At 37.5% G+C, this 25,870-nt stretch overlaps 1 protein-coding gene across 1 annotated transcript in view; it reads left to right on the forward strand.

Annotated features, from left to right (window-relative positions):
* Window positions 1-3,543: 3,543 nt before the first annotated feature.
* LOC107043498 (sialin) overlaps window positions 3,544-25,870 on the forward strand; it is a 115,141-nt gene continuing 92,814 nt past the window's right edge. The window contains exons 1-2 of the mRNA XM_015265031.1: window positions 3,544-3,568; window positions 22,087-22,323. Coding sequence (XP_015120517.1) covers window positions 3,557-3,568; window positions 22,087-22,323 — 249 coding nt within the window. The 5' untranslated portion in view covers window positions 3,544-3,556. The remainder of the gene's footprint in view (window positions 3,569-22,086; window positions 22,324-25,870) is intronic.

Below are 25,870 nucleotides of genomic sequence, written 5' to 3' on the forward strand. Positions count from 1 at the left end.
CAAGATTCAAACATCCTTGGCGCATCTTGGTATAATTGTTCCATTGATCTGTTTACACACCGGAATTATCAAACGTAAACAATAAACAAAACATTTCCCTACTCCTTCGAGGATTCGTTTATTCTAATTGGTGGAAAGTCACCCGAATCAAGTTAGTATCACTTGTTATTTCATTGAACACATCACGATGTATTCAGCCAGTGAAATTGTCGATATTTTACAATAGTTTCTACAATAAAAACTAAATCATTTGGATAACTCACAGTTCTCCCCGAAATTATTTCTTCTACCCCAGAAAATTTGAGTTCAGGGGAAAATTAAAAAAAAAAAGGTATTCCGCATTTTTCCATGTTCTTCCCAATGCAGTCATTTTCATGAAATCCTGACCTCTAATTTTTTTTAAAAATATTTTCACAGGGTTAGTTTATCTCCCCCCCCCCCCTTCAAATGAAAACTCCCAGAGGAACTATCAATTGTGATTATCATAATCGCTCACAAGCTATTTTCTTCTTCGATGGAATGAATGAATAACTCCACCACTGTGATGGGTGATATTTCCTAGAAATCATTTTTTTTTATCCCAGAAAATTTTAGTTCTGGCGAAAACCCAAAAACACGTATTCTGCATTTTTCCATGTTCTTTCAAACGCAAATGGTTTTATAAAATTCTGAGCCATATTTTTTTTTTTTGAAAAACGAAATTTTTATAGGGGTAGTTTACCCGTCAAATTTCAACCCGGGGATGAACTATCAATTATGATTTTCATAATTTCTCACCAGCTGTATATTACCTTGATGAAATGGCTAAAAAACTTCACCACTGTGATGGGTGATATTTCCGAGAAATTTTTTTTTCACCCCACAAAACGTCAGTTCCGGGGAAAATCCAAAAACAGGTATTCTGCATTTTTCCATGCTCTTTCAAATGCAATTGGTTTTATTAAATTATGAGCCATATAAAAATATATTTTTTGAAAAACAAAATTTTTACGGGGTTGTTTACCCCCCCAATTTTAACCCCCGGAGGAACTATCAATTGTGATTTTTTTAACTTCTCACAAGCTATTCATTACCGTGATGAACATTTGTAAAAACACCCTCCTTATAGGTGGGATTGAAAGATCACTCCCGAAGATGGTCACCTTCTGACCATGGTTTCCCCCCCTAAAGCCGCGTATTAACCGATAAAAAACAATACGTGTCCTTTAGTTTTGAGTCCTCTACAACATACATGAGTTTGATCACAATCGGAGGGGAACACCTCCCTAGTGTTCTTTGTGAGTCGATGTGTTTATATTGTGGTTAATGAGAAGTCTCTCAAGGCTTCAATTCAAAGGGTGGATCTTGGTCATTAGCAATCCAGGGGTCGAATTGTCCCTTAAGTTGAAAAGTTTGATTAGTATGTTTGACGATTCTGGTTCGATCAAAGTGAAGGGTCTGGCCTAAAGTTCCTTGTCACCTTTATCTGTAGAATTTGGAAGCTTCTTCTCAAGTTTGCTGGTTCGATCAAAGTGAAGGGTCTGGCCTAAAATTCCTTGTCACCTTTGTCTGTAGAATTTGGAAGCTTCTTCTCAAGTTTGCGATACTCCAATCATCTTATCATCCGGATACTTATCAGATTTCTGGTCGGTCTGAGGGGTACAACCTCGGTGATTGATTACTAATCCAAGTGGAAGTCACCTGGGAATAACGAACAGTCAATCAACCTTTACTGGGAAATATTAGTTGAACGTTGATGAAATTGAAGTGATACTCACCTCTCGATTAGGTTGCAGTTATTCCACATGATGAGTAGACGAACGAAGTCTCACTCTGTTATTTTTTCCATTGTTGTTCTTGATGATGCGTCATTGCATCGCATCCTAGGTCGGGAAGTTAGAAAAAATGAAATTTCAGGGCAACCTGTGAGGTAAGCATTCCAAAGCCCCGCGTGGTAGCGCACCGTCAAAATCGCGAGAAAAAAAGTCGACAGAGGTGAATATCACAACCCTTCCTTTCTCAATTCCTCCTTTCCCAAGTTTTAAAGGATATGTCAACGAATCGATCTCTCGTTACTCACTTTCCCCTCATTGCCTCTATTGGCATTAACTTGTCACCAGTAACACAAAGTTGAGTAAAACCACGGGCACTGAAGAGGAGGGTCGGTGGAAAAATTTAAATAAAAGAAACGCTCCGTTCGAGGGATTCACAGAAGGAGGACCATGCTGCATCGTGAATAAATGCAATGTGCTAGGCCGTTAGAATGATCCAAAAAATGAAACGCTTGAAAAATTCTTGTGGATCGACAGAATCCATTATTAGACGTGATATAGTACATTACATGCCCGAGCCTTGGAAACAGATCACCGTCCCCCACATGCAAGATTCCCTTCCGAGCCGCAGGCGAGGATGGCTAGCAAGTGGGGGAGGGCGATATGTTTTCTATGGCGAGGTGTGTATATTAATGTTCGTGTCGAGGGACCTGCAAAACGCCAATTTCATGCTGCGCAGTGCCACGAAAATGGGGTTTTTCAGGTCCTGTGACACGAAAATAATATTTGCAATTCATTTTTACAATCCATTTCTTAATTAAAATCATAACAGTCTATGTAAATTTATATAAGTGGTGTTTTTTGTCTTTTCACATCACGATGGCAAGCACGTGGGGGAGGGCGATATGTTTTCCATGGCGAGGTGTGTACCGTCAGTGTGGGGGTTATGGAACATGTGGGGGTACTGGAACACTTTGAAGCATTTATTAAGAAAATAAAGTCCCAACCGTGTTAAAACTATAGGGAATTCCGTCTCGATGGTAGGATGGTATCTTATCTTTCCCTAGGATTCGGTTTGGTCGAGGTGAGTCAATGAAAACCATTTTAAATAAATCCGTTAAAAGTGGCGAGCGAGTGACTCCGTCTCATATGTGTGAATTGAGTTGTTGGANCGTTAAAAGTGGCGAGCGAGTGACTCCCTCTCATATGTGTGAATTGAGTTGTTGGGTTTCACTCGCGTGGCAAGTGCATCGCCGTGTTCAATGAGACTTTTCTCCCAAAATGTGAGTATTTGGTGAATTAAAAAGTGTTTGTAGTGACATTAGATGAATTATTCTTGATGATTTAATAGAAAAAAATTAGAAAAATGATTAATTCAATTGAAGAGAATGGGGTTCCGTTATTGAGACACCACAACACGGTCTTGAGGCAGTTAGGGGGTTCGCCCCGCCTGTCAAAAAACTACCCTCTCATAAATTCTCTTCGAACGTCTCTTGAAAATGTAATTTCCACTGGAATTAAATATTTCAACCTCTTTTCGTCCTCTGAGAATAATTCCTCTTTAATTTATACTAATTCCCTTTATATTTTTTCCATTAGGAGTAAAATAAATAAGAAGAAGCAGGCAGTGACTGAGAAATACACAGGAGATATATTGCAGAAGCCACTCACAGAGGTGAAAGAAGGAAAATCACTTTGTTCCATTAGTAAAAAATATAAGATTCCAAAAACCACATTATCTTACAAGAAGAGAGGCATCTCGAAACCTAAGAAAGAGCGAAGAGGGCCGAAGTGTATTATTGGTGATGAAGAGGAAGGTCAGTTAGTTAGGTGGATATTTTACATGAGTGAACATGGATTTCCCATTACGATTATTATATTTGTTCTTCTCATTACATTACTTTCTTGGAATAAAGTATTTATATGAACTTCCAAGCCTAGAGAAATCTATAACCTCATATGAATCTCCCTGTGCCACAACTGGTACCTTTGAGGGTTCCATAAGGGGGACATTTTGTTTTCAGGGGTTCCATAAGTGAAGCATTTGCCGGGCGTCACCTTTTCCTGAATATTAATTAATCTATTGACCCCATAAATATGAAAAAATGTTTCAATTGAAGGAGAGATATTGTTTTAGCTGTTGCAAAAGTTAAAATCCTAAAATTATAGATAAAATCATGTATCACAGCGTTCACCGTGGATTCTACTCGTAAAGTGTTCCATAACCCCCACACTGACGGTATATTAATTTTCGTGTCGAGAGACCTGCAAAACGCCAATTTCGTGCCGCGCAGCGCTACGAAAATGAGGTTTTTCAGATCCCGTGACACGAAAATAATGTTTACAATTCATTTTTACAAGCAAATGTAAATTTATACAAGTGGTGTTTTTGGTCTTTTTACATCACGAAAGAGTGGAATGATGACATTTCATTTAAAAACATAAATGTGGACACATCTCTTCTGTACAATTAATTGTAAAAATTTGATTCGGCAATAGATCATCAACTTTCCTCCATTGATTACATTTGAAAATATAAGCATTATAATGACCAATATCATTAATGACTCCAGGGTTAATGAAATTCACTACCCCAGCTAGAGAATATTTTATGTCATTTATATGTAATACTTCTTGTGAACTATTCAGTGACACTCTCAAATTATAATATGAAGGACATTCGATAAAAAGAGATTCATGAAATATAACAGATTGAGTCACACTGTTATGATTCCCATATGAGGATTTGATTTTCAATCCTTTCAATTGTGATATTCAAAATAGTGAGGAATTGGCTGTAACCAGATTCGAACATTGCATCAGTATCTGGTACAATTATCAATTCATGTAAAATCCTATTAGGACAGACAGGACAATTCATATGTATAGAATAACTCTGTTCTTCTTGGAATATTTTAGTACTCAAGTCGGTTATATTTTTCGCAGCATCTAAGACGACATTGTTTCCATATGACTGATTTCTATCAATGAAATACTCTTCATGTTCTAGGAAAATATCTAATCTTAATTCATAAATTGAAGAATCATCATTATCGCCTTTCAGATGTAGTTCTTTTATGGATTTCAAGGTTTTTTGTTCTGAAATATCTATCCGATTCTTGAGAATTGAGTTAGTTTCATATGCTGAAAGTAAGATCTGCATCAAGCTATCGAAGCCGCACGTATTACGTAAGTCGAATGAATTATTTCTTCATTGAATGATACCGGATAGATTCCCGTTCATTAATGTTTTTGTAGTTTTCACCAATGCTTTTGAATTTTAATGGTTACTGATGTGTAATCGTTTCCTCTTTGGAAGGATTGTATCTGAGATTATGGTAGGCTTCTTCGACGCTTGATGATCAGCTGACTTGATTTCTGATTCACTTTTCTGATTTGTTTCAACATTAGTTGTACTCATTTCGCGAATATTCGAGTGATTGATTTTATCTGTCTGATTGGATAATGCAGTGAAAACCGGTTTATTAGGTGTACAAATTAATAAGGTACCCCTATATTTCGCGGTTTATAATTGCGTCCAAAAACTTAATATTTCAATATTTTGTATGTTGGTAGTATTCAGTTACCGAAGCAGTAAATACTTCTTACATAACCTTAAAAAATAGTAGTAAACACGATGTCTGTCGATAAGCAACAGTCGAGGCACTGCATTCTTTTTGCATTTCAATTAAAGAAAAATGCCGCCGAGGCTACTCGAATGATTTGTAGTGCTCTTGGAAAAAACGCTGTAACACATAAAACGTGTAAAAAGTGGTACCAGAGGTTTAGAGACGGAGATTTCGATCTTTCGGATCGAGAACGGCCGGGTCAACCGCAAAAATTCGGCGATGAAGAACTCGAACAACTTTTGGCTGAAAATTCTGCTCAAAGCCAAACAGAGGAGTGACTCAACAATGTATTTTTCATCGCCTACATCAACTTGGCAAAATTCAAAAGGAGGGTAGATGGGTTCCTCATGATCTGAGCCCCGAAAATAAGGAGCGACGACTGGAGACGGCGCTATTTCTGTTCACTCGATTTAAAAGAAGAGATTTTTTATACAAAATCATTACGGGCGATGAATAGTGGGTGTTATACGACAACCCTAAACGCAAAAAATCGTGGGTGAATCCCAGCGAACCATCGACGTTGACTCCGAAACCCAATGTCTATGCGAGAAAACNTCATGATCTGAGCCCCGAAAATAAGGAGCGACGACTGGAGACGGCGCTATTTCTGTTCACTCGATTTAAAAGAAGAGATTTTTTATACAAAATCATTACGGGCGATGAATAGTGGGTGTTATACGACAACCCTAAACGCAAAAAATCGTGGGTGAATCCCAGCGAACCATCGACGTTGACTCCGAAACCCAATGTCTATGCGAGAAAACTGATGCTGAGTATCTGGTGGGATATGAAGGGTGTGATATATTATGAGCTACTTAAACCTGGCCAAACTGTTACTGCGAAGGTTTATCAACAACAGCTTATTCATTTGAATGATGCATTGGAGCAAAATAGGCCATATATTGGCAGCGGAAACAGACAAATGATTCTCCAATATGACAACGCTCGACCGCATGTCGCCAAAGCGACTAAGGATATTATCTGTGAATTAGGATGGGAGGTTCTCCCTCACGCGGCTTACTCGCCTGATCTCGCCCCATCTGACTACCACCTATTTCGGGCTCTTCAACACCACCTAGCTGATGAGCACTTCAAAACAATCGACGAGGTCCGAAAAAGCATCGATGAATTTATTTAGTCAAAACCGCCAGGTTTCTTTCGCGAAGGAATTTGTTAGTTGCCAGTGAGGTGGAGTAAAGTCATCGAAAATAATGGGGAATATTTCAACCGGTAAATGTCTTTCTGTTTTTTTATAATAAACTCTGATTTTCATGAAAAAAAAGCACCTTATTAATTTGTACACCTAATATGATCCGAAAAGTAGGTTTGATACGCTCCAGAAAGATAATGCTCTACATTGCTGATAAATATAATATCTATTTGCGTGTTAAAATCGGTTGTTGATGTTTGAGGTGGTATGCCACGTATAAAATTATAACGATTCAAAGCCTGTGCAAATGCATTATTAGGAAGGAACAAATCAATATTGAAATCACCTATCAATATTCTTCTTGCATCTAGGTTTGTTACTTTCAGCAAATTATTTAGATTTTCCATGGATGTTAAGTTGAAAGACGGTGACTTATATCCTGTTAGTATTTCCACACGATCACATTTGAAAAGAATTAAATCTAAATGAGATTTGTTTTGTCCTTCCAGTTTGATATGCTTTAAAATAGAACATACGATATTTGAATCTTTTTTTTATGAATATCAGGATACCTCTAGCGGGTGATTTGATAGGTGTATCACTTCGAAATATCAAAGTAAAATCATTAAGCATGATATCATCGTCAAGTTTAGTGAATGACTCAGATAATATGATACAATCGGCTTGTTTGTACCATCTGTTATATTCTAGATGTTTAAGATTTTTGTTGAACGATCGTATGTTCTGATAAATAATTTTTAGGCCATCGGTATTGAGTTCATTGATGTATGATAGTCTTAACTGTCTTTTGTTGAGTCTTCCATATTCTTGAGTCAATGGATCGCCTACGGATGGTCGTGCAGGTGGATGAAATGTTCCCAAAATTTACAGATTCTTCAAACTGCATACTCTGCTTAAGGCCACATAGAGGAGTGCTCGAGTCAATGGTCGAGAACTAGATGTAAGATTGATGCAAACTTCGTTATATGTTTGTCCTTGACTCTTATGTATAGTCACTGCTTCTGCAGAAATAATTGGGAACTGCGTCCGTACCACTTGGTAAATACTACCCTTACTGTTATAGATATTGAGATGTATTCTTTCAATGGGTGTCAAATGTTGATCGATATTGTTCTCCATCGTATAATGTAAGAGTGGATTTCTCTGCTTCATGCCGATCAAGGGGTTTTCGAAATTTATCCATAATTTATCGGGTTTCTGTTCATCAGTGAAAGTAATTTTCTCTAATGTTCCACAAGCGCCGTTGACAATACCGCCTGGAATGTCGATGTTTGATGTAACCATGTATTGGATTCCAAGTTTAAGCTTAATCTTATATTTCAATAATTTAACTTGTTTTTTTTTTCGTTGTTTTCTGTCCTGAGAGATTTGAGAATTCTATTTTTGAAAGATTCAGATGCATCATCCAAAAAATTATCATGAGCAACCGCTTCATGAGTTTGTCCAGGATATTTTTTGATTTTTGATTTATTGTAATTCTCCACATTCGCATTTTCGTAGTACAGTCTCATAGCACTCTCAGGTACTTGATCTGCTGACACTTTTCGGCTTTTAATCAAAGATATATTTTCGGCAGTCATCATTCCCTGTGCTCAATTGTTAAGAGCGTCAATGAATATCTTATCTCTTTGTCTCATCACTTCCGTCAACTCGAAAAATTGAAATTCTTCCCATAATGTAGCAGTTGACAAAGCATTCAAGGCTCCCCAAGTGGGTGGATGATATACGGCCCAATCTTCAACTGGTGGCAATTGATTCAAATCACCTATCAGAATAACTGAAATCCCTGCGAAGCTGCAGTTTCTTCCCATGATTTGCCGCAGTCGAGTATCGATACGCGCCAGCGTATTTGATCCCATCATAGACACTTCATCGATGATCAATAATTTCAAGTCAACCAGTTTGCATCGAATCGAATTGGCCACATCTGCTGATAATTCAGGCATTTTTCCTCCGAATTCCATTATTGGAAGAGCAAATGCAGTATGCAATGTAACTCCCCCGATTAGATGAGCTGCTTTACCATTCGGCGCGCAGAATAGAATATATGGTAGATCACGTTTCTCCCCTTGTATGGCGTCAAAGTATGAAGATAGCAATTGATAAATGCAATTAATCACTCTTGTTTTTCCAACACCTGTTGAACCACCAATCAAAATCCTCAGCGGTAAGTCGTCAGTTTTGAAACATTTCAAAATATGCATTACAATTTCCCTTTGCCAAGTGTTCAAAGTATTCAGCATTTCAAGGGCTTGTTCCTTTGATATCATTTTTGGTTTGGTAAATCGTATTTTTTTTCTTTTTGTGATATCTCCGACACCAGCCTGATCGAAAATATCCACTTCTTGATCCTTTTTGAGTTTATGTTTATTGAATTTGATGTTCTCTTCATCATGTTTCCCCTGGTTATCTGCCATTGCATCTTTAATAGCGTTGTCTATCGCTTCATCTCCAATAATAGAATACTTCATTCTATTTTCTTCAATTATTCCGAGATGCTGATATAATGCCTTGCAATCAACTGCTTCAATGTCAGTCGTTTCATTCCTCCAGGGATAGCATAGTAGAACTTGTTCCCGATAATAATTTTGACCTTCTTCAATAAGACAATAAGACAAACCTTCTTCAATAAATGAACAGAAAAATTCCATCAATAAACCCCCTAATATCTGCGATAATAAACGTATAGAAGAAAAAAATTATAAACATATTCTAGGTAGACAGTTACTATAAAACGCATCCATTTGGAAGCCCGCAATCAATATATTGATGGCGAGAAAAGAATAGACGCCCTACTTAGTAGAATATGTACAGCCGCATGGCTGCAGTCGCCTACTTGTTTATTTCAATTCTATTGCAATGTTCAATAGAAAATATTCAATAGGAAAAGTTAATATAATTCATTTTTTCTATATAACTTATTCTTTTCAGACATTTTCTATAGAATTTCCTCGGTACAAATTTTCTGTTTTTTGCATTCCATTTTTCTTTTCCTCTCATCAAGAAAATCAAACAAAAAAACTTGGAAAATTTGAGTCGAAGAAATTTTATAGAAAATATCTCAATAGAATAAGTTATACAGAAAAATCGAATTCTATTGACTTTTTCTGTTGAATATTTTCTAGCAAACATTTAAATAGAATCGGCCGAAAACTAATAGAAAATTCAATAGAAATCCAATAGAATCTTCTAACGAATTCCCTAGGTATTTCTATTATACGATCAAACGAACTTACCTGTAAGTGAAGTTCGATCGTGATTATATAAAGAGCCTCGTTAAGAGATTTGAATAACTTGTAGTACCCGCCTGCGGCTAGTGCGGCGGGAGACCACTGAAATATACTATATACTGGAAAGGGCACTGAGCCGCCCGAAGCGAGCCGAGAGAGAGGGTCGATTTTGGGGGCCACCTGTCTCTGTCGTACCGCCTGCTCCAAAAGTATTCTCTTACCTTGGACAACGTATAGAATTTAGCATTGGCATTCAGTTCTTTTTGGTTGCATATGTCATTTTTGTTAAAATTCAAACTCATAACATATGACAGTTGAAAATTTTATTCTTTCCCAATGTATACTGATACTGATGGGGTATTTACAATTCTGTTACGAGTAAATTGACTTGGAGAAATACATAAGAATAAACAATTCAATAGATTCTTTATTCAATTAATCTGACGGGAAATCGAAATCCTCTGAGTCAGTACCGTCCTCAGTATTCGGAATTTCAAATTTCAGTATATCCAATAGAATTCTTGAAACAGAAAGTTGATATTTAAATGATATAAACTTTTATTTCAAGAGGAATTAATTCCTCAAATTCAAGAACATGCCTTGAGTTTCTGATCTCTATTTGATGTTTCCAATACTGTGATAAAAAAGTAGAACGTCCCAATATTTATTTATCCTTCTAGCATCAAAACAATCTTTAACGCATCAATTGACTGCGCATAACTCAACCTAAACTTCTCAACTCACTTGTACCGTGTGTGGTTTGGCACATTACGCGCATGCACACAGTCGAGAGAGTGAGAGAGGTGGCCCCCAAAATCTACTCCTCTCTGGCTCGTTTTCCGTTTACGAGTCTGGCATTGCAGTGCCCTTTCCAGTATATAGTATTTTTCAGTGCTAGAGACCATAGAAAAAGTTGGCTGTGGCACCTCGGTGGTGAGGGCTCGCCATCTTATTATTAGTTCTCTTTCTTATAAAGTTAAGCAAAAATGTAGAAAAAATTGGACAGGGTTTGGGAAAGCCAGTTGGGGGGGACTGAATCTATCGACGAGGCTCTTTATATAATCACAATCGAACTTCAACTTACAAGTAAGTTCGTTTGATCGTACAATTATAATCGGGCCTCGTCTTCGAGATTTGAACAACTTGTAGATGTTCAGAGACCATCCAATTTTCCTTCCGAATGGAAGCATTGTATTCCATGGATTTTTCTATTTTCTAATTTTGCGTGGAAATGATGTAGAATGGTTTGAAATGTAAAAATACAAAGTTTGACGACTGTGTCTGTATGTGCGCATGGTCAACTTGGCCGACTTGATGGTCAACTTTTAGAATATCGAAGGAATAAACGGCTAAAAAAATTGTTAAAAATCAGAAATTTCGTGAGATTATAGGTATAAATGTGGACTGACTTTGTGCACCGGTTCAGCTGAATCGGTCTAACTGTTTTCGAGAATAAGCCATTTGTTTCTAAATCGTTTTTCGTAAATATCTCGGAATCTATCCATCTGATTTTAATTTTTTTTGTTCAAAATACTCGTTTCGATGTCTCCTATCTCAATCAATCAAAATATGTATATCCGTTTATACTAAATTTCAGAGATATTTCAATTTTTCCATTTTTTGCTCAAAATCCTTGTTCGCACGCTAGTTATTTTTTAAATTGATATATGAACTTGAAATTTAGCATGAGTTCTCCTTTTGCCACTACCGTCAGTGTGGGGGTTATGGAACACTTTACGAGTAGAATCCACGGTGAACGCTGTGATACATGATTTTATCTATAATTTTAGGATTTTAACTTTTGCAACAGCTAAAACAATATCTCTCCTTCAGTTGAAACATTTTTTCATATTTATGGGGTCAATAGATTAATTAATATTCAGGAAAAGGTGACGCCCGGCAAATGCTTCACTTATGGAACCCCTGAAAACAAAATGTCCCCCTTATGGAACCCTCAAAGGTAGCAGTTGTGGAACAGGGAGATTCATATGAGGTTATAGATTTCTCTAGGCTTGGAAGTTGATATAAATACTTTATTCCAACAAAGTAATGTAATGAGAAGAACAAATATAATAATCGTAATGGGAAATCCATGTTCACTCATGTAAAATATCCACCTAACTAACTGACCTTCCTCTTCATCACCAATAATACACTTCGGTCCTCTTAGCTCTTTCTTAGGTTTCGAGGTGCCTCTCTTCTTGTAGGATAATGTTGTTTTTGGAATCTTATATTTTTTATTAATGGAACAAAGTGATTTTCCTTCTTTCACCTCTGTGAGTGCCTTCTGCAACGTATCTTCTGTGTATTTCTCAGTCACTGCCTGCTTCTTCTTATTTATTTTACCCCTAATGGAAAAAATATAAAGGGAATTAGTATAAATTAAAGAGGAATTATTCTCAGAGGACGAAAAGAGGTTGAAATATTTAATTCCAGTGGAAATTACATTTTCAAGAGACGTTCGAAGAGAATTTATGAGAGGTTAGTTTTTTGACAGGCGGGGCGAACCCCCTAACTGCCTCAAGACCGTGTTGTGGTGTCTCAATAACGGAACCCCATTCTCTTCAATTGAATTAATCATTTTTCTAATTTTTTTCTATTAAATCATCAAGAATAATTCATCTAATGTCACTACAAACACTTTTTAATTCACCAAATACTCACATTTTGGGAGAAAAGTCTCATTGAACACGGCGATGCACTTGCCACGCGAGTGAAACCCAACAACTCAATTCACACATATGAGAGGGAGTCACTCGCTCGCCACTTTTAACGGATTTATTGAAAATGGTTTTCATTGACTCACCTCGACCAAACCTAATCCTAGGGAAAGATAAGAGACCATCCTACCATCGAGACGGAATTCCCTATAGTTTTAACACGGTTGGGACTTTATTTTCTTAATAAATGCTTCAAAGTGTTCCAGTACCCCCACATGTTCCATAACCCCCACACTGACGGTACAATGGATAATATCAACGATGAACTGGATCAGATGATTAATTTTTGCTTCCGAATGGAAGCTTTGCATTCGTTCGATTTTCACTTTTGCTAATTTTGGTTGGAAACGATCCAGAATGGTCTGAAACGGAAATTTACGAAGTTTGGGGACCATGTCTGTGTGTGATAGTGTCCACTCGGTGGTCACTTTTTCTTAAAATTAATGAATAAACGGGAAAATTTATTCCAAAAAATCTGAAATTTTGTCAGTTTATTGGAATCATTTGGGACTAACTTCATGCCAAAATTCAGCTGGATCCGTCAATTAGTTTTTGAGAAGTAGTCATTTGTTTCTTTACACTTTTTCCTAAATATCTCGAAAACTACCCAACCGATTTCTTTTTTTTTCTTTCAAAATATTCGTCTTGATGCCCTTTATCGCAATCAATCAAAATATGTATACCCGTTCATAGAAAGTCTTCGAGATATTTCGATTTTTCGATTTTTGACCCAGAATCGTTGTTCGCACTGTAGCATCCGCAAAAATGGAGATATCAACTTGAAATTTGGCATGAAGTTGTCTCTAGTAGTAACAATGGTTCTTATTGAAAATGGGCTCAATCGGATAATTACTTTCTGAGATATTCAACTTTATATGTGAATCGAATTTTTAAAATATCTCAATAACTAGTCAACCGATCCTAATTTCAATTATTCAAGAATATTCGTCTTGTTTTGTAATGTCCATGTCCTTTTTTTATATTTTTCATATCTTTTTTGAAATCTTTTTGATCATTTATTTATCCCTTTTTCAACCCTTTTTTATTCTTTGTTTTTTTGCTTTTTTGTAATGTCCTTCCTCTTCTTTTATTATTCCTATCCTTTTCTAAATCTCTTTTCGCCATTTATTTATCCCTTTTTCAACCCTTTTTTATTCTTTGTTTTTTTGCTTTTTTGTAATGTCCTTCCTCTTCTTTTATTATTCCTATCCTTTTCTAAATCTCTTTTCGCCATTTATTTATCCCTTTTTGCTTCCGAATGAAAGCCTTGTATTTCAGCCATTTTTCGATTTTCTAATTTTGATGGCAAATGGTCTACAATGTTATGAAACGTAAAGAAATGATGTTTTTAGGGTCATGTCTGTATGTATGTGTGTGATAACTTGGGTTTTTGGTGATCAATTTTTAGAAAATTCAAGATATTATAAATAAGGTGAAATTTGTCGATTAAAGTCTGAAATTTTGGCTCATGGTAGCTATGATTAAGCTTCACTTTGGTACGCAGTTTCAGCCCGATAGGTCCAGTAGTTCCTGAGATATAACAAGTTCTTTAAATTTCGTTTTTCCTCAATATCTCAAAATCTACTCCACCGATTTCAATATTTCTTCTTTCAAAATACTCGTCTCGATGGCCTCTATCTAGATCAATCAAAATATATATACTGGTTCAGACAAAATTTGAAAATATTGGCGTTTTTCCGTTTTTTTATGAAACTTGTTTACACGATAACTTGATAAAAAATGGAGATAAGGAGTTGAAATTTGGTATGCTTCAAGCTTTTATAACATACAAGGTTGGTATTGTGGATGAGGGCAATTGGCCGAGCGGTTCTTGAGTTATTCAACCTTTTGTGTAAACATATTTCTCCAAATTTCTCATGAACTACGGGACGGATTTCATTTTTTTTTTCAAAATACTTGTCTCGCTGGCCACCATCTAGATCAATCAAAATATGTATACCCGTCCATACGAAAAATCAGAGATATTCCCGTTTTTTCGTTTTTATTTTTTTTCATTCCTGTACGCGCGATATTTTGAGGAAAAATGAAAATAGTAAGTTGAAATTCGGTGTGATTATAGCTCCTAAAATATTAAAGATTCGTATTTTGGATAGGCGCAATCAGCTAAGCAGTTTCGGAGATATTTAACCTTTTGTACAAATCTATTTCATTAAAAGGTTAAATATCTTCCTGTAGACATCCTGTAGCATGTGGTTATGGTTGTATACCTGTCACAAGGACTGGGAATTGCTACGCATCCATTCGGAAGCTTACTACCAATGGAATTGGTAGAAATAAAAAAAAGAAAAGGACTAATAACGCAAAAAGTAACGGTCACATGCCTTCTGTCGGATGGGCTCAAACCCCTGCTTGTTTTGTTTTGTTTTTTTTAAAATAAACTCCAAATTTAATATGAACATGAAATGGAAGAGTTTAAGGACTAATGTCAATGGACAAAAAAATGGTTATAGACTAAACTATATTGAGTAGAACTTTGACAAAAAAGGTTTGGGTCAACCGCGGATACGGTAATTATAGAAATGTATACATCGTACTTCTAAACCATTCGAGACTTACTCGTTTTCTCACTGCAGCTGGAGTTGATGTATACTTAGTAATGCTGTATACTTAGTAATGTAAGTTGAGAATCAGCTTATATCGACTCCAAGATGGCTATGGGACAATGTAATCCATCAAGCCAGTGTTTATGGAGATTCACAGCTATAAAACTCTCTGAATAAACAAACAGCTTAGAGATGTTATATCTAAAAACTCAACATACTACAGAAAGCTACATGGCTGCGCAAAAATGATGCCTTTCAAAGCATAAAAAGAGAAACAGGCTGCGGATCGCCTGGGCGAGAAGATTGTATCCTGTCTGATATCGTGAAATCCAGATTTGAAACACCTTTGAGGCTGTTCTCAAGTCTAATGGCAGAGAACGTTTGTCGTCTCTGCGATATACTCAAGGTTAAAAGACAGTTTTCCATTAAGGTGAACAATTGACAGATTTACTTTGAGTGGGAAAGAACTTACGTAGATCAGAATACACTCGGGATACTAGGTGTGAGTGCATCGTGATTTACTAGGACATAGTTTGAAAACTTGCTTACCAATCTTTGGAATGTTGGATTTTTTCCCAATGTTTCTTGATTTGGTGGAGTTTACTGCTTCATACGCTGTTCCTTATTTGAACTCTGCCATTAAAAATGTGCAGGATAATCGAACTAGATGTCGAACAGCAGTTAATGTTCCTTCATTTATAAAAATCCACAATCTTTGAAGAGTAAACTTTGTTAACGACCAAGAGAAAAATTAACAACAGAGGTGATGAAAGAACTTCTACGGCTGTTATGATACAGGCACCTGGTACCAGGTAAAAGAAAAGATCCCCTGAGGATTTGATATCGTAATTTGTTTCTCAGATGGGATAAATGAAAGCAAATAAGCAGAGTTGAACTATCTAACAGAGGGAGACCATTATACCATCGGTTTCACGATTGAAATTCTACGAATTGTGACAAATTCATAATTTGTTCCCAGGCCAAATGTAGGGGATACGTAGAGAAAATTTTGTGACCAATGGAGAGTGAAAAGGTGTCAATCGACACTCAAGGAGATTGCCGTGCTACACGTATTAGAGATTGCGTTTGTAATTTGACAAGAGGGACAAAAAAGGTCCATTTTTGGATTGAAAAGATCCTTCTCACCTAAGTTTTGAAAAACTTAGATTGCAATGTACAGCTCCAGTATTCACTTTGGGAGGAACGTAAAATGGATTCGACCGAAGTCCTCGCAACAGTGCTAGGACTCTCGAACTGATAGGTGAATGGTCAAAAACATTGAGGAATTTAGATTGTTGTGACTTTCTCATATTGGCCAGATGTTTCGACTTGATCTTTTAACGCAGAGGTAGATTTTCAACCTAAGAAGGTTGCTTCTAAAAGAATATTTGTTCTAGACTGATCAGCTCAAATAAGAGCTACTAAGGAAGATCTGGCTGAGGAGAATAAGAGATCATTCAAAATTTCCATAATTAATGATCATCTTCTTGACCTTTTTAAAATTCTTCCAAGTTTTTCAGTGTAGCGTATACTCAATGCCAATGTAGACCCATACATTTTAAGGAGCTTATGAGGCAAAAACACACTCTAATCGAATAAATTGTTCCACATTGCAGATGATTAAATAGACTATTTATTGCGTAAATCGCTACAACGCATATCATCTTTCATAAGGTGTTTCTAGACAAAACTTGTAAGAGTCATTGATAAAATCAAGGTATTCACAACACTTTTTGCTTTTTAATACGGCTCATACAAGAAAGAGCTTTGACAGTTTAATTTTTCATTTGTACCATACTCAATAGCCGGAAAACCAATAATAAAATATCATGTAGATAGCTGGATGTTATGAAGCCTCCGAATCAATAAGATTCATGACCGACCTCATGACTCTCGCGAAGCTAGAGAACTAGTCGCAATTCCAAATGGGGGGTAGGAAAATTGGAAAAAATACCACCCATGCAAAACAAAGGAACTTTTCATGCTCCACATGTACCGGGGCAGGAAATATACGTCCTTGAATACATTGCCATCCGTGAATGTGTCACAAAGTATTAGCTTTAGAAGGATTTTCATGTCCTTTAATTGAAATTATGAGTTCTCATAAATTTGTTCAACCTTTTAAGGTGAAAAATTAACCATTGCTAATCATTTGGTTCACCAACAAAAAGTTACAATGAGACGAGCTGATCCTCATAGGATTCTGATAGTAATACAGAGGTTTTAACTACCTCTATGATCACCTACCTGTTTATCCGCCCCTCAGGACTATCCCTTTCAGTTCAGAGATTTGAAATTCTAAAGGAATTATCGATTGGTAAGGGCCAGAATTGAAGAGGCTTTTATGACTCTTCAGTCTCTCCAGAATAAAACTATTAAAACAGTTGAATTTCCAATTGGGAAGGAAATGGTCAAGAATGGCTGCAGAGATTTTTGCTAGTACTTCTTGCTCTCCTGAAGTGAGATAACTCTGGAGACGCTGACGTCGATCGAGAGTCATTGGGACGATTGAGGAAATGCCTCCCGTTGGACCTGTTGTTCAACCTGAGGCATGCAAGGTTTTTGAATCGTTTGTTTTACCTCTACATCTCAAAACAAGCTCCTTTGAATCCAACGAATTTAGATTCTCCTGTAAAGGTGGGTAAATTTCCAAATCTTAACACAATTTTGAAGACTTGTTTGAATCTTCTCAAGCTTCCCAAAGGATGTGAAGCCATACAAAAATTAAACTGGAGCTGTAGCCTCAAGGGCACTCAAAATTTATTATTTTTCTTGAACCACTTAACTTCTGGAAGAGGACTAGATTGTCTAGTTTCTCTCCCTAGAGCAGCCTTCGAGGAGTCGCCCCCAATGCCACTAGAGCAGAACCTGCGGCTTTTGAGATTGATTAAAATTTTTTTATCTCTATGGATCTCTATGGTTCGGTGGAGATAAAAGCAATCTCTGGATCCAGATTTGGTGAATATTGCCATAAATTTGTGTAAGTTGTGCCTCAACAAATTTGAGATCAGCCAGAAACTTCAACGAGCTTCCAAATCACTCTGAAAAGAGATCTCGGCATCATGAGGCTTTGATGGCCCAGGAACTCCTATATTCCTGAATCGAGTTCAGGTGGAATATTATTTTGGAGGTTTCAGGCTTTGAATGATGCGTCAAGCGCAGATTCAACTATTGAAATAGTAACACAAGGTTTGGAGCCTTGAATCAATGCGTCAAGCGCATATTTAACTATTGAAATAGAACAAGGCTTGGAGCCTCGGGTGAGTGCGTCAGGCGCAGATGTGTCCAGCACAACAGGATCTGAGCTCGCACTGTCCTGGATGTCAGGGATGAAAGAACCACCTGACATATTAGTAACAACCTCATTTTTAATTTCGTTGTTCTCGATTTTGTCTCTAGGACCAGGAGAACAAGGTAAAATGAGGTTAGGCTGAGTCGTTCCACAAGGAATAAACTCGGCCTAAAAAAGCCTTTGACGTCGATTGGTTTTGTCACTAGGATCTGACCCGAGCGTCCAAAAAGGCTGAGAGACATGAAAAATGCTTACCTTTATTTCCAATCGATTATTTATCCAAGGAAAAGTCGATAAGCCCATGCACGTAATATTTGCAATTTCACTGTAAATTTCTAGATATTCTACACAATTTATGTGTTTCCTCTTCTTACAATCATCCATGATTATGGAAAAACTGTGTAAAAATGGAGAAAAATGGATCATTACAACAAAACAAACTGGAAACTCTGAAAAGTGTGCGTTCCACTCGCGCACACACGAAAACAATGACAAGATGGCGAGCCCTCACCGCCGAGATGCCACAGCCAACTTTTTCTATGGTCTCTGAAGGCGTGTGGCTCCATCTAGCCGCAGGCGGGCTACTACAAGTTATTCAGATCTCGAAGACAAGGCTCGAATATAATTAAAATTTTTCATCCGTGTGCGTTAGGTGAATACCGCGGGGTGCATTTTTATGAGAATGACAATCAAGGAAAAATGCGATGGGGTGACGAGTCACCTCAGTGTCTCCATAGAGGATTAAAGGATTCAGAAAATGTATTGGATTTATTCCACTATGATAAAATAAATCTAACCCACATTAGAATAGAGAAGAGTTTCGTTTCTTGCAAAACTTCTTAATACGGAATGAAGCAAATAAGGATCAGTCTGATGGAATGGATAATAGAGCCGTTATGCAAGCCTTTTGACAGTCAAAAGAGAGGTGCTGCGAATTTGACGATAATGATCATAAAGCTATCAATTGCAAATTCAGAAGCACCGGAATAAAAAATGCGATGAGTGTGGCCAAATAACTGAGCACAAAGCAGTTCAGGGCCATTTATGAATTTGAAAAGAAGTAAAAGTATTGTTGCGTATTTGCCCTTTTCCTCTCTCTCAACCACCATCATGTATGATCGTCATTCTTTTTCGTTATTCTTTTATCTCCGTTCCCAGTCCGCGAACATTTCATTCTTTTTTATATTTCTTTTTATTATTTATTTCGCCCCAAAATGGTGAAAAGTGAAATTTTGTTTATTTTTTTTTTCTATAAAATAGTTTCTATTGGACATTTTCTATAACCAAAACGCACAGTAAAGTTACGTAAATCTTCAATAGAATTAGCCAAAAAAGAATACAATTTAAAATGGAAATTCAATAGAAATCGAATTGAATTTTCTATGGAATACGCTACACGGATAGAAATGTTCAGTCAAAATTACGGAACTGACAGTTTGCTCAGCGATTACGGAATTGACTCAGAAAATTTAAGTCACTATCACAATTTTTCACAGGAGATGCAGATAAAAATTACGGAACGCTCTGGAAAAATTCCGTGATTTTAGATAAAAATTATAGGTGAGAGTTCGGTAAAATTTTCTACAACCACATTGCGCTCCGGAATTACGGAAAAGATATATAATTTTTATTGAATATTTCTCTCCGTGTAGGTTTTTCTATGAAATTCGTTCGTTGGTGAACTATTATTAATTGGTGAATTCCTGAATTCCGGATTTCCTTAAGTGAAGTAACTTGAAATAATTTTGGATGCAAATGATTGTTGGAGAAGTTTATTCAAGAACATATTCAGCATAAGAATCCTACAGGTACGAAATAAAATCATAGAAAGACCTAGCGAACTCAATACAAAATTCTATTGGATTTTTATTAAACTTCTATTGACGATTCTATTAGTTTCTGGCCGATTCTGTTCTAGAATTCCGTTGTTTTACTACACTTTTTTTAGAAAGAAATATCCAAAAGAAGTTGTTTTATAGAAAAAATCCGTAAAATTTCATCTCGGACGGCCAAAAACTATTAGAGTTCAATAGCAATCCAATAGAACTTTCCAGCGAATTCGTTAGGTTTGTTTTCTGAAATTCTTTCGTACGTGTATATTTCAAATTTTATTGTAATGAGAATTCAGTATTTTTTGACAGTTGAAGTAAAACGTTGACGAACAATCAAACATAAAAGTAAACATTGCTGATACTATACCGCAAGGCCGATAAAGTCTTTTATTCGTCAATTTAAAAATCTGAAACATAACTTACATTGGGCCGTCCGAAAATTACTTCATTCCTCAAATAAAATATCATTCCATCCATCTCAAGATAGTATTTCCCCAGCTGTTGCGATGAGGTCTTTTACACGATCGGAGTTTCCGAGTTTGGAAAACATGCAATACCAATTCCCGGACGAGGAATCGTAAGAAGTAATACAAAAAAAATTTTTACTTTGCAAACATATTTTTTACACGGTAAAGACTATCTGAAACAATAACTACAATAATCAAAACGTTCAAGGTTTCAAGTTCTGAATAAGCATTCTCATGGGTCTTATTCACTCTTTCGAGGAAGATATTGCCAGTGATAGTGTCTTCACAATCAAACAGCTTCTTCTTTAGAAGTGGAGTTATATTTCACCGAGAGAGTGCTGACGTGGATCACTGTACGTCACAGCTCATTGAACAGATTTTAACTCTACTCTGGAGGTGTAGGGTGCACCTCCCGGACACTCCTACGGGTACACTGGGGTGATTGATCACCCCACCCCCATTGTTACATTCCTGTTCCATTAGAAACGCTGCATCAAAATGTTACATTTTTATTATCTCATTTGAACAGATTGAAAATGCGAATTGTATAGAAAATTCGATTCGATTTCTATTGAATTTTTTTCAAAAATTCGATGAGTTTTTTGCAGATTCTATTGAAAACCTCTGCAGATTTTTTACGCCTTTTCTTCATAAAAAATGTCCAATAGAAACTATTTTATAGTAGGAGAAAAAGTAGGAGAATTTCATTTTTCTATACAACTTTTTCGATTGACAATGAGACATTTTCTTCGCTCGCTTTATCAGGTTTCCGTAGAAAAAAAATCAATTTTTCCCTCGATTTTTTCCTTTTTTGTTTTTGTTTTAATTGCTGTGATACTTGCTAATGGCTGAGAAGTAAGAAGTTTTCAGTAATGAACTAATTTTTCAGCCACATTTCAGATTTTTCCATCACTTTCACCCACGAAAAAATTTTATAGGAATACCCAGCGAATTAGTTAGACAATTCTATTGGATTTCTATCGAACTTTCTATTAGTTTTCGGCCGATCCTATTGAAATGTTTAATAGAAAATAGTCTAGCAAAAAAAGCGAATAGATTTCGATTTTTCTAGGCAACGTATTCCATTCAGATATTTTCTATAGAATTTTCTCGGCACAAATTTTCCAGGTTTTTTTCATTCGATTTTTCTTTTCTTTTCATTAAGAAAATCAAACAAAAAATTTGGGAAATTTAAACCGAGGAAATTCTATAGAAAATATCGGCATAGAATAAGTTGTATAGAAAAATCGAATGCTATTGACTTTTTCTATAGACTATTTTCTGTTGAACATTTCAATAGAATCGGCCAAGAACTAATAGAATGTTCAATAGAAATCCAATAGAATTTTCTAGCGAAGCAGCTACATTTTCTTTTTTAAGTTTTTTCATACATGCCACTGGTGATTTATAGGAAATAATTATTCTTTCAGAGCCCCGGCGAATTCAATTGGGACGAGAAAACCCAAGGCGTCATCCTGGGATCATTCTTCCTTGGTTATGTGATAACAAATGTACCTGGTGGTCGCATGGCTGAGAAAGTTGGTGGAAAATTAGTGTATGGGCTCGGTGTACTTCTAACAGCAATTCTTACTGTTGTCAGCCCATGGGCAGCGTACTGGGGCCTTCCAGCATTCCTTGCTGTGAGGATTGCTGAGGGGTTTACTGAGGTGAATAGCGGAATTCATTGGAAAAGTTACAAATCGTAATTACGATTGTAAAATTTTTTTTTTTTCATTGAAATACCGTGGAATGCCTCTAATAAGTCGAACTCTACATTTTTATTGTTTGTGGAATTATTGAGAATAAGAAGCTCCAACAGAAAATGGCGAGAAAATTTTTGCAGTTGAGAAAGTTTTTCAACCAAAAATACTTTTTAATTGAGGCATTCCACGCACCAAGAAATTCCAGAAAAAAACAGCGAATTTCATGGAGTTCTATTGAATTTCTTTTAAAAAGTCTATTAGTTTTTGTCGATTCTATTGAAAAATTTGAGAGCTTATGCGCATTTTTTCAATTAGAAATATTGAATGAAGAATGTCCTACAGAAAAAATGAATAGAATTTGATTTTTCAAGATTAATCAATGCCATTTATACCAACAATCCTTCGATATCTACGCAATAACATATATTTATTTCGAAATTTTCGCAATATGCCCTCATACTTTGTTATTAACTTTTTAATTTGTTTATTGATTAATTCATTGCAAATTGAATTTTTTCACGTCAATTTTTTTCCCCCGGAAACTTACACTTGTTTAGAATAAAAAAATTGTTTTTCACTAATTCGATAAATTTGATATTTATCGAGTTATATATATTTTTTTAATTACTCACCTGGCCCACCCTGAAAATTTTTATGTCGCATAACTTCCAAAAAAAATATTTTTTTAAAATGATATTCTAAGGCATGCTAGGAAACAATCGGAAACATACTCAATTTTTTTCGAAATTTGAAAAAAAAAATCTCCTGATTCGATCGAAGTAGCATGGAACGCCCCTATATTAAAATACTTTCTATAGAACTTCCTCAGATAAAATTTTTCAAGTTTTTAAAATTTAATTTTTCTCCTGAAAAGAGAAGCAAAGTGGAGTAGTAAATTCGACTGGGTTGTAGGTCGCTCGCCTCGCCCGTTATCGGGATGGAAATTTGAAAATTTCCATCTGGATAACAAGAAATCTGTGATATGATTTTGCTCAGCATCCAATCAAAATCGAATGCCACGTCACTGCAATAACTCTCTGGTCTTACGAGCGGTCTGAAACTAAGATCTAAGACCGTAAGTCCAGTAAACAGTCTTAAAATCAGATCAATATCCGATCTTAACATGAAGTCTTATGCAATTTAACATCGTTCATGAGTTTGATCATAGGAATAATACCCCTTTCAGATCTCCAATTTTAAGTTCCGCGTGGTATTATAACCACTGCCACTGTAAGATCGATGCAGCGATGAAGATCGAAAATGTAAGACCATTTTAAAGCTTTATGAGAAACTTTACTAATCATAATAAATTAATTTTATTGATCTATTGATAAATTGATTCATTTATTAATTTATCGATAGGGGTGGCGCGCCGATCGCCGTTGTCAACAGTTGCGGGGAAGCGTGGTCTACAATTATTTACGTCGTTTAAAGGGTTTTTGTGTTCAGGGGAAAGTCAAAGTGGGTGCTACCTAATTTAGAACATCCAGGGGACAAGTGAAAGTGGGGAAGAAGCCCTTTGCGAGTTTGTAGCTTTCTAAGTTTCGTGAGAGAGCCGTGGTTAGGACGCCTGAAGAGAGAGAGGGATTAAGTGGGGAGAGAGAGCAGGAGTTTGAGCGGGACGAGCAGGAGAACGCCATGCCAAGCCAGTCAACGGTGGAAACGAGAGATGGCGCCGGCGATGGCGGGGGTCAGGACGGGGGAGGAGAGAAGGTTCCTGCCTTATCGCCGCAGGAGAAAAAGGGGTCTATAGAGCAAAAGAAGAGGAGAGGACGCCCTCCTGGACCATCGAAGCGAGGACAGGGAGTTAAAATAGATGAGTATTTTCTCAGGGACAAAGAGGGGGAGGCTTTCACAGTGAGGGAAAAAATCACGCGTACCCCCCCTAGGAGCCTGAGGTGCCGCAGTGTACCAGTGAGAAGGGGGGAAACCGGGAGAAAGGAGAAAGAGGGTGAGGAGGAGGTGGACGACCCAGATCCGAGTGAGGGAGAGACTGATGGAAGAAACACAACATGGAGCAGGTCAGTGAGTGAAGAGACGACGATTTTGAGAGGAAAGGGGGTTGCACAGGATGCAGGGGAGGGAGACCTGGAGAGCGAGGCTGACAAAGCTGAGGGGGAGCTGCTGGGGCCCAACGGGGATGAAGGAACGGAATCGGAACATACCCAGGAAGGAAAGCAGGATGGGGCCGGAATACTAGAGCCCGGTAAAGGAAAGGGGCTAACAAGAGATATTGGAACGGACACGGACGTGAGGGAGATTGACAGGTGCCAGCGATGTGGGGAGTGGTGTGTTACAGGGGGAAAGAGTACCTCTGTACAGAACTTCGAGAAACGGCTGGAGAGAATTGAGATAAGCCTTGAAAAACTGCTGGCCAGGGAAGAACGAGAACTGTTGAGGGATTCAGAGAGAAGGGGCCCGGTACTGAATGAAGCTCTGAATGCAATCCTATCGGAGGTGGGGGAGGTAAAGGATGAGGTTGAGACTGTGAAAAGATGGGTAGGAGGAATGCTGGAGGATGTGGAAGAGGTGAGGGTAAGGCTACAACGAATGCCCTACGAGGGGAGCAATGAGAAGCCGAAGGAGAAGGAGAAGGCGAGGGGGGTCAGTGGAGACTCTGCAGACAGGAGGTTTTCACAGTGCCTCAGTGGGGAAGAGGAGCGGGACGAAGGAGATATTATTAACAATAATATTAATAATAGTAGCAACGCTAACACGCGCGGCAACAGAGAGAGGATAAGTAACGCCCCTCCCCCGTCGTCCCCAGGAATCACGTCACCCCCCAGCAAGAGCGGCGATGCAGCAGGGAAGAAAAGACAGGGAACGAGGTGGGGGCCCCCACTGAAGGAGGGGAGGTTGCTGGAGAACCTGCTAGAAGGGCTAGCCTGCAGGCAAGGAGCACCGGACATGCTAGGGAAGGGAAAGTGGAAATATGAGAAGAAAGAGAGGGTTAGAAGACTGAACCAGGTGGTGGTCAGGGGGTTGAGGACAGTACGTGGAATGGAGGCCCTAGATTTCATATCCTGCGTGAAGAACCGGGTGGGGATGAATATCAGGGTGATAAAAGTAACAAACCTGTTGACAGGGGAACTACTTTTCAAGCTAGATACTCATATGCAAAAGAGAATGCTGATGGGCAGGGAGAATCAGAATGCCCTCAGGGAGGTGGGGGTCGAAGTCCTTGATGACCTGACGCCGAGGCAGATCCAGGTAGCAGAGTACTTGGAGGCTCTGGCAAGTCGTGCCAGAGACTTGGGAAGAAGGGCAATGGTGCAGAGTTTCCAGCAGTGCCTCTGGATAGGGGATGTCAGATTCCACTGGGACGAAGAGAGACAGGAACTGGTGAGGCCGAAGGAGCAGCAGGGATCGAAGGAGTTCAACGCCGAGACTGCAGATGAGTTGAAAAACAGTAGAAATAACCAGCGAAATAATTTAAACTAATTGAAGGAGCAGAGGGGGAAGGAAACTCTATCAGGGCTACCTGCTGGAATGTGGGGGGTTTTAAAGGGGG

This window comes from Diachasma alloeum, unplaced genomic scaffold (assembly GCF_001412515.2).
Source record: "Diachasma alloeum isolate Michigan unplaced genomic scaffold, Dall2.0 Dall_scaffold_00590, whole genome shotgun sequence".
NCBI classification, from domain to species: domain Eukaryota; kingdom Metazoa; phylum Arthropoda; class Insecta; order Hymenoptera; family Braconidae; genus Diachasma; species Diachasma alloeum.